Source organism: Tetrahymena thermophila (assembly GCF_000189635.1).
Source record: "Tetrahymena thermophila SB210 genomic scaffold scf_8254432, whole genome shotgun sequence".
Lineage (NCBI taxonomy): Eukaryota > Ciliophora > Oligohymenophorea > Hymenostomatida > Tetrahymenidae > Tetrahymena > Tetrahymena thermophila.
In genome coordinates this window covers 1-10358 of record NW_002476213.1, presented here as the reverse complement: position 1 = coordinate 10358, position 10358 = coordinate 1, and the positions used below count along the sequence as shown (strand labels likewise).

At 20.4% G+C, this 10358-nt stretch overlaps 2 protein-coding genes across 2 annotated transcripts; both read left to right on the top strand. All coding sequences in view use genetic code 6, as the record gives it.

Moving 5' to 3' along the window:
- Positions 1–4578: 4578 nt before the first annotated feature.
- TTHERM_001587460 (transmembrane protein, putative) lies at positions 4579–5655 on the top strand (the record flags this gene model as incomplete). Its single annotated transcript, XM_012799713.1, has 5 exons — positions 4579–4710; positions 4760–4822; positions 4890–5090; positions 5150–5218; positions 5319–5655. Exons 3-5 carry the CDS (start codon positions 4906–4908, stop codon positions 5653–5655), a joined length of 591 nt encoding a protein of 196 aa, XP_012655167.1. The 5' UTR covers positions 4579–4710; positions 4760–4822; positions 4890–4905.
- Positions 5656–7112: 1457 nt separating this feature from the next.
- TTHERM_01587460 (regulator of chromosome condensation RCC1 protein) lies at positions 7113–10035 on the top strand (the record flags this gene model as incomplete). Its single annotated transcript, XM_001029325.3, has 6 exons — positions 7113–7257; positions 7326–7367; positions 7424–7625; positions 7703–7902; positions 7964–8321; positions 8417–10035. Coding segments are annotated over 6 exons (2566 nt in total), but the record flags the coding sequence as incomplete, so codon positions are not given.
- Between the last annotated feature and the right edge of the window lie 323 nt (positions 10036–10358).

Genomic DNA, 10358 nt, shown 5'->3' with positions numbered 1-10358 from the left:
TTTTTGATGAGAAATAAATGCTGAATTAACTTTCATATTCAAAATAGCTAGTAATTACTTAATATTTTAGAATGATTTTTGATGAGAAAATAAATGCTGAATTAACTTTCATATTCAAAATAGCTTGTAATTAATTAATATTTTAGAATGATTTTTGATGAGAAAATAAATGCTGAATTAACTTTCATATTCAAAATAGGAAGTAATTAATTAATATTTTAGAATGATTTTTGATGAGAAAATAAATGCTGAATTAACTTTCATATTCAAAATAGCTTGTAATTAATTAATATTTTAGAATGATTTTTGATGAGAAAATAAATGCTGAATTAACTTTCATATTCAAAATAGGGTGTAATTAATTAATATTTTAGAATGATTTTTGATGAGAAAATAAATGCTGAATTAACTTTCATATTCAAAATAGCTTGTAATTAATTAATATTTTAGAATGATTTTTGATGAGAAAATAAATGCTGAATTAACTTTCATATTCAAAATAGTCGGTAATTAATATTTTAGAATGATTTTTGATGAGAAAATAAATGCTGAATTAACTTTCATATTCAAAATAGTGGGTAATTAATTAATATTTTAGAATGATTTTTGATGAGAAAATAAATGCTGAATTAACTTTCATATTCAAAATAGGAAGTAATTAATTAATATTTTAGAATGATTTTTGATGAGAAAATAAATGCTGAATTAACTTTCATATTCAAAATAGGACGTAATTAATTAATATTTTAGAATGATTTTTGATGAGAAAATAAATGCTGAATTAACTTTCATATTCAAAATAGACTGTAATTAATTAATATTTTAGAATGATTTTTGATGAGAAAATAAATGCTGAATTAACTTTCATATTCAAAATAGGAAGTAATTAATATTTTAGAATGATTTTTGATGAGAAAATAAATGCTGAATTAACTTTCATATTCAAAATAGTGGGTAATTAATTAATATATTAGAATGATTTTTGATGAGAAAATAAATGCTGAATTAACTTTCATATTCAAAATAGCAAGTAATTAATTAATATTTTAGAATGATTTTTGATGAGAAAATAAATGCTGAATTAACTTTCATATTCAAAATAGGACGTAATTAATTAATATTTTAGAATGATTTTTGATGAGAAAATAAATGCTGAATTAACTTTCATATTCAAAATAGACTGTAATTAATTAATATTTTAGAATGATTTTTGATGAGAAAATAAATGCTGAATTAACTTTCATATTCAAAATAGGAAGTAATTAATTAATATTTTAGAATGATTTTTGATGAGAAAATAAATGCTGAATTAACTTTCATATTCAAAATAGCTAGTAATTAATTAATATTTTAGAATGATTTTTGATGAGAAAATAAATACTGAATTAACTTTCATATTCAAAATAGTCGGTAATTAATATTTTAGAATAATTTTTGATGAGAAAATAAATGCTGAATTAACTTTCATATTCAAAATAGGACGTAATTAATTAATATTTTAGAATGATTTTTGATGAGAAAATAAATGCTGGATTAATTTTAATATTTAAAATAGAGTGTAAAATTTATATGAGGAAGAGGTGAATAAATTATGTTATTTGAAAATAGAATGTAATAAATATATTAAAGAATGATTTATAAATAATAATCTAAATAATAAATTAGGGAGTAATATTGTTTGATTATTTTTTTATAGAAATTACTGATTAAAAATTATTTAGTATTAACAAGGAGTCGTAATAATTTTAGTGGTAAAAACAATAATTAATGAGCAAAATAAAATTTTGAAAAGGATGTAATAAAATATTTGTGATTTTGAAGTATCAAATAGTGAAAAAATGAGTTTATTGTATGAATTAGTGGGTATGAATTATCTTTTAACATTTTAAAATTTAAATTATTGTATTTTTAATATTTGAAAAATAGATAGTAATTTTTGATTTTAAAATGCTAATAAATAGATAAATAAAGATTTAAAATAGCATGTAAATAAATATTATCTTATATTATTATTAATAATAATAAAATAATTAATATTTAAAAAAGAAAGTAAATTTTAGACAGTAATTCAAATAAATAAGATGAATTGAATTAAATAATTAAAATAGAGAGTATATTTTGAATATTTTTATTGAAAGAGGCTAAATAAATTATTTTTAAAAAGCGAAGATTGGTCGTAAATAATTTTAAATAAATTTTTGAGAAATAAAAACAACCTAAACATAATAAATAGGAAGTAATGAAGTTGAACATTGTTTCAGGAATTAAAAAATTAAACTTGATAATTAAAATAGAGAGTAATATTATAAAGTGCATTTAAAGATTATTCGAAGATAAATTATGATTTTAATTTAAATAGAGAAAATCAGTAAAAATATTAAAATAAGGAAAAATATAGTTACATAAAATAAATAAAACATTAATTAGCATGTAAATAATTCATAAAATTATTTTAGAAAAGTAAAAATATATTAAATAAATAAATAAAATAGGATGTAATAATAATCTTTAATTATATCAGATTTCTAATTTTAAATTGATTATTACTTAATAGGATGTATTACTTTACAATTTATCTATCATATAATCAATACTTTTGAAACAGATTGTAATATTTATTAAAACTTGCTCTCTTATAAACATATATTCATTTATTACTTCAACGAAATAGCTAGTAAAGATTTTATTATTTTTTTATAAATACTATACTTATTTATTTATTTGTAAATAGTGAGTAATATTTTTGAATGACTTTAAATAAGAAGAAAAAGAAATATTCTAAATAGGACGTAAAGCTTTTATGTTAAATTCCACTCTAAAATAAATACTAAATTATTTTATTTCTATTATAGAGAGTATAGTCATTCAATGACATTTTATCAAAATATTCTAAAATATCTTCAACTTTAAAATAAGCGATTGGTACTTTTTAATTTTAGCATTTTTTATATTTAAATAAAATGACTTAAATAGGGAGAAGTAAAGATCAGTCTAGTTATCCTCTTGGCTTGATATTATATTTAGTTTTATTAAAAATAAATAAATAATAGACAGTAATTTTTTAATAACAATTCATAATCAAGATCTATGAAATAATAAATTAAAATTAATAAAAAAGAATGTAATAACTTAATTAAAATCTAATTCAAAAATACAAATTAACACTTTAAATAGCGGGTAATCTTTTTAATAAATAGTATCAAGAGATATTTATTTTCGTTTTTTATTTAAAAAAGCAAGTAACAAACAATCATTTGCTGTTTTAACTTTACAAACCACACCTTAACTTTTAAATTTAAACAGAGTGTAACTTTTATCATAAAATTTATTCTAAATATCTCAATAATTTTATTAATCACAGATAGTAATATATTTTGCTTTATTTATTTATTAGAATATCAAATATAATATTACATTTTTAATAGCCTGTAAACTTTTATATTTATTTCTTAAAATATTAAATACATTTAACTTTATTATATTAATAAGTGGGTAGTTTTATCATCTTATAGTAGACCTTCTTCTAATTTTTTACATCCTTAATAGCAAGTTATTTTTCTAAAATTTTTATAGTTTTGAGATTTCAATCAATTTTTTAATTTAAAATAGATAGTAATTACATTAATATTTTAGAATGATTTTTGATGAGAAAATAAATGCTGAATTAACTTTCATACTCAAAATAGCATGTAATTAATATTTTAGAATGATTTTTGATGAGAAAATAAATGCTGAATTAACTTTCATATTCAAAATAGCAAGTAATTAATTAATATTTTTGAATTTTTTTTGATGAGAAAATAAATGCTGAATTAACTTTCATATTCAAAATAGGAAGTAATTAATTAATATTTTAGAATGATTTTTGATGAGAAAATAAATGCTGAATTAACTTTCATATTCAAAATAGGGAGTAATTAATTAATATTTTAGAATGATTTTTGATGAGAAAATAAATAAATTCTGAATTAACTTTCATATTCAAAATAGATTGTAATTAATATTTTAGAATGATTTTTGATGAGAAAATAAATGCTGAATTAACTTTCATATTCAAAATAGCTAGTAATTAATTAATATTTTAGAATGATTTTTGATGAGAAAATAAATGCTGAATTAACTTTCATATTCAAAATAGTTGGTAATTAATTAATATTTTAGAATGATTTTTGATGAGAAAATAAATGCTGAATTAACTTTCATATTCAAAATAGGGAGTAATTAATTAATATTTTAGAATGATTTTTGATGAGAAAATAAATGCTGAATTAACTTTCATATTCAAAATAGGGAGTAATTAATTAATATTTTAGAATGATTTTTGATGAGAAAATAAATGCTGAATTAACTTTCATATTCAAAATAGGGAGTAATTAATTAATATTTTAGAATGATTTTTGATGAGAAAAGAAATGCTGAATTAACTTTCATATTCAAAATAGGGAGTAATTAATTAATATTTTAGAATGATTTTTGATGATAAAATAAATGCTAAATAAAGTTTCATATTTAAAATAGATAGTAATTAAAATTTTAGAATGTGGTTTGACATGAAAATAAAATCTAAATATAAAATAGTGAGTAAAATTGAATAAGAGTTGATAACAAGAAATTAGAGAATAAAATAAACTTTGATAAAACAGATGGTAATTATTAGTAGAATATAAATAAGACAGATGGAAAATAAGTTTAATTTTGAATATGCAGCGAGTAATATTTTAGAAGAATAATTTTGATCTTATTAAAATGTATGAAATAGATAGTAATATTTTTGAAAGATACTAATTTAGAAGTAAGAATCAATTAAAATATAAAACAGTGAGTAAGTTAAAAAAATAATTGGAAAAATGTAACTAACTAACTAACTAACTATATTAATTCTAAACTAGATTGTAAAATATTTGAATGATCTAAAAAGAATATTTAAAAAAATAAAAAATGATAATGAATAGATTGTAATACTTTAAATAATTTTTGATGAAACACATTAAAGAAATACAATTATAAATTTAATTAAAACAGATGGTAATAATTAATCCTATTAAGAATCTAACATTTGAATATCTATTACTTACTTATTTATAAAGAAAGTAAAATTATTTATAAGAAAAATATATTTTCTGACAATACCTTTGAATAAAATAAATAGGGTATAATACTTTGAAAGATTTAATAACAAAAGAGCAAGATTAAAGAGCGTTTATAAAAATATTAGAAGGTAATTTATTTTATTTCAAATAAATTTATAATTTTCATTTAATTGAAAAATTAATTTAAAAAAACAATAAAATATAAATCATTTTTTTGCTTTTAAAAAGTGATGAGGCACATAATATCTGTTTGTTAGATTCAGGCAACACAGTTTAAGAAATCAGAAATGCACTTTTTTTTATATTTATTTTCTTGTTTCTTAAATAAAATAATAGGTTGAACTATTATTAATAAATATTAAAAATAATATAAATTTGTGAAATAGATTTTTATGTTTTCTATATTAATTGTAGCTTCAACTTTTAATTTAATCTTTTTTTTTTAAACATGAAAAAAAAAACAACTGTTAAAATTTTATTTTTAAATATTTTTTATTAACTGGTTAAATAAGTTAACTTAATAAACAATTATATTTACTTATTTTTAATTTAATTGAAGTGTTGATGTAAATTTCCCTTTTTTTTTTTGAAGGGAGAAAACAATTTAAATATTGATATTATTTTAAATAGTATCAATAAAATTTTATAAGTGGAAGGTTTCTAACTTTTAATAGAGTCAAATGTATTTAAAATTTTGGATCATTGCTATTAAAAAAATATTAAGTTTAATACCAAAAAAAAATCTTTAAACACAAAAGCTTAACATAATTTTTTTTAACAAACAAAATGTCATATTTTGTTTTCAATTATGATATTTTTTTAATATCAATAATACAAAATTTAAAATACATTTGACTATAACTTATTTGAAAATAAACTAAAATAAATTAATAAAATTCTTTAAGAAAAAACTTAAAATATTTTTTTTTCAAATTAAACCAAAATATTTTGTTCTGATTGATAGCTTACTAATTTATTTTAGTGTAAGTTAACTTATAAAATATAATGATAACTTTTAAATAAAGTAGCTAAGAAATATTTATTATAAAATTTTAATAAACTTAATTGATAAGCTAAAATAAGCAAGAAATTAACCAATTAAATTTAATTGACTAAATACATTTCTGTAAAATAAAAAATGGCTTGAAAAATTCCAACTATTAATTGATTCTAAAAATAATTAAAAACAAACATCAAAACTAATTTTCTAGGCAATTTAAATTTCTATTTAAAAAAATACTTAAATTTCTTAGATCATAAAAACCATTTTAAAAATATTTTTAAGTAATTTATTTTTTTTTTAATTAAATATAAAAGAATTAGATTTGATTTTCAATTTAAAAGTCGGCATGGTGAAATAGTAATTACGATGGCATCACAGAATATTTTAAATCTTCTATACTAGGTCCTAATCCTAGTGTCGTTGAATTTTTTCAAATCTAAATTATAAAAAAGAATTTGTTTGATATATAATGCTATTTAACATTTTTCAAATTTTATCTTCAAGTAACAAAAGAAAATTTAATATTTTAGAAATTAAATAAATTTTTAACATTTAAAATAAATTATTCATTCAAAGATAAATTTTAATTGCGCAATTTTTTTAATGTTTGATTTTGTGCATAAATTAATAAATAAAATTAATTTGATAGTTATACTATATATATAAAGCGAAATTAATAATAATATTTTTTTTATCTTTTTAAATCCTTAATTATGCTTTTTATTTTTATTTAGATGAAGCTGTTTACTTATTAGAATTATATATATATAATAGATTTTAGTTAAAAATAATAAATTGACCTTATTATTAAAATATTTGTTTGATTATTTTATAGATAACACTCAGAAAAATCTTAATTTCAAATTGTTTGTTTTTATCTAGCAAGTAACGAATAAATAGGCTTTAATTTTTTAATGACAATTTTGATTTGAATTTGTAATATGATTTATTTATTATATTTATACTAAATACTGATTATTATTAGTTAACACAATTTTTGAGATATAATATATAAAGCAATGTATAAATCGTCTAATAAAAGTTCATTTAATACTTCTTACTAGGAAAATTATAAGCAAATATAACCAAATCACTCGTAAAACTGCAGCTAAAAAGAATAGAAGTCAGCTTAGTAGGATCAAACCCAGTTGCTTGTTTGGGGATGTAGTTATTTGCATTTATATTTTATAAAAATTAACCAATCTGTTTATTAAATATTTGTTTTTTTTTAGATGATTCACATGGATAATTGGGTCTTGGCTAAAAACAACAGGGTAAAATTTAAATAATTATCAATCAATAAAGGTTGATTAGAATTATTTTTTAAAAGGAGGGAATTGCTACTTTTCGCCAAAGTTTTGCTGCTTTAACATTTCAATTTAGTAGATTTCTTGCGGTTTAGAGCACTCAGCTTTTCTTGCTCATAATGGAAATGTTTATATGATAGGTAGTAATAAACAAGGTTAACTAGGTATAGGATCAAAGGAGACATTATCTAGGTCTGTGCCTGTTTTGCTGGAATCGCTAGGAAAGTAAATTAATTTAAATTTACATTTTAACACATTTTTATCTTTGTTTTGTCTAAAAAATATCAAAAAAATTAAAAAAGACATACTATTGTTAAAGTATCTTGTGGTGGAGGTCATAGCGGAGCTATAAGCAGCAGGGGATTTGTATTTTTGTGGGGAGAAGGAATCGAAGGCTAATTAGGCACTGGAAAGCAAGAAAACATTTATTCCCCGACTCAATTGGAAGTATTTAGCTGTAGAAACATAAGCTGTGGCAAAAAAAATACCATATTATTATCAGGTTTAATATAATTCTTTGATTAATAAATTAAGTATTCAAATTAATTTATTTGCATCAAAAGGATAAAAGGCATATGGATTTGGAGACTGTAGACAAGGCTAGCTTGGTACTGGAAGGAGAGTAATTGAGTATTGTCCTGCTGAAATACCTCTTCCATCATTTGAAGGACATCTAAAATCAGTCAGCTGTGGTGATAATCACACGCTTTTTCTAACAGACCAAGGAGAAGTATTTGCTTGTGGTAACAATTCTTTTGGCTAACTAGGAACTGGCTAAGAGGTTAAATCGAGTCTTTATCTAACTAAAATTCGCATAAAATAATAACACCAAATATCTTCTAATCTTTATAACTCAAGAATTATTTCTGTTAAGGCTGGATATGCTCCTTCTTCAATAGCTCTTACAGATGACGGGAGATTGTATTTTATTTTTTAGAGAAAATTAATATAAAATAATTATATAATTTATTATTTATTTGGTTTATTTGTTTTGTTAATTTTGAATATTTTTTTAGGTATGTTTGGGGCACAGCTTTCTTTGGGTATTTTGATGAGCCATAATTAATTTAGACTGATGGCATTTTTTGGAAAGGATTCAGTTAAGGGAATAATTTTATTTGTCTGACAGATGATTAAGGAAAAGCTTATTCTTGGGGATAAAATATCAATGGAGAATTAGGTTTAGGATTGCATCCAAGCCATCAATAATAAGCTTATCCTTAGGAAATTCAAATAAATATGGAAGATAAATATGTTAAGAAAATAGAATGTGGATAACACTTTTCATTTGCAGTATTGTCGAATCGATAGAATATTGTTAATAATACATTTAATAACGAGTAAGAAGATATTTGCAGTCAATTTAATTCACATAAAAATTCATTCATTTCAAGTTAGCATAGAACTTCAATTAACAAAAAACATTAAATGCTCGCTGAACAAATCAACTAATTTTCTTAGTAAATTTAAAAATTCTAAAGCGACTATCCCTCTGTTCTAAACAAGAATTAAATATAAGAAAATAATCAAGAAAATGAATTTAATTTTAATAATAATTATTATTAATAAACTGATTAGATTCAATAAAAAAGGTAAAGTACCAACAGTAGCTTTAGCTAGAATATTTTACAAATAGATTCGTTCGAAGAATAAAATAAAGTTTTCGATAATTAGCAAATTAAAAAAAACAACAGAAGCATAAGTGCTTGCTTAAATAATGGCTAAAATAGATAACAATAAGAAATTTAACAAAAAAAGAATTTAAGATTAAATACCCAAGGTAATAATGCTTTAATTGAAAGGTGTGAAACAGAATAAGTTAAGCAGATGTCGAATAAAAACTAAGGAATGATCAAATTAGATCAAATTTTACCAAATTATTTTACTAATCACAGAGTTCTTACTGAATCAGCAGACTTTTCTGTCAAAAATATCAATAGATTCTAAAGTAATCAATAAGTTAATGTTGTAAGTTAAAGCATCCCTGGCAATTTCAAGCAAGAAGCTATGCAAAGTAACCTAATTAACATGAAGCATAATGAATCTATTCAGTTAAGTTAACCTTATAAAAATTAAAGTATCGATCATCATATATAATATAATAATTAAGATTAAAATATTTTAAATTTAAGTGAAATTGCATTTAATTAATCAGAAGTATTGAAAGAAAACAATTCTAATTTATAAAATAATTGTTAACTATAAAATGAATAATTGACATGCTTAAAAGATGTCTTTGACAAAACTTCTCAAAGCTTTTATTAACAACAAAATCAAATCAACAGCCAAATTCAATATTCTTAAAACAAAATTGATCATCTACAATAATAAAACAACTCATTTGTGGGAAAAATCTAAGACATTCAATTAAAATATGATTTGATCTAAAAGCAGTTAGAACAATCCTAATAAGAAAACAAATCGCTTAAAAAATAGCTCTCAGAAGAAAAAAATAAAAATGTAAACTTATAAATTAGAGTTGATCACCTCACGAAAAAAAGCAAATCATTGCAAAAGAAAAATGAACTACTACTCCTTGAAATAGATATGAACAAAAAAACCTACGAGATGAAGTGTGAAGCTTTGCTCAAATAAATTTATAATTATCAAAGTTTAGAAACAATTTAAGATAAAGGTAATTAATAGCAGCTTAATTAAATAAATCAGCAATATGAAACTCTACTTGAAAATTTCATAACGATTAATGAAAATGGATAGAACAATAATGTCCTTGATATTTCCAATTCCTAAGTGAAAAACATGCAAACGTTTGCTGATCCGGTAGATGATAAAGAAAACATTTAAATGTAAAAAATATTGTTTATTTATTATTTAATTTATTCTTTATATTTCCAATATATAAAAAGGAACAACTAATTTGTAAAGTAAGAAAACAATTCGAAGCTTTCTAGCCAGTTTTAAAGCAGCAAAGTATCTGTTTCACAGGATTTTATAAAT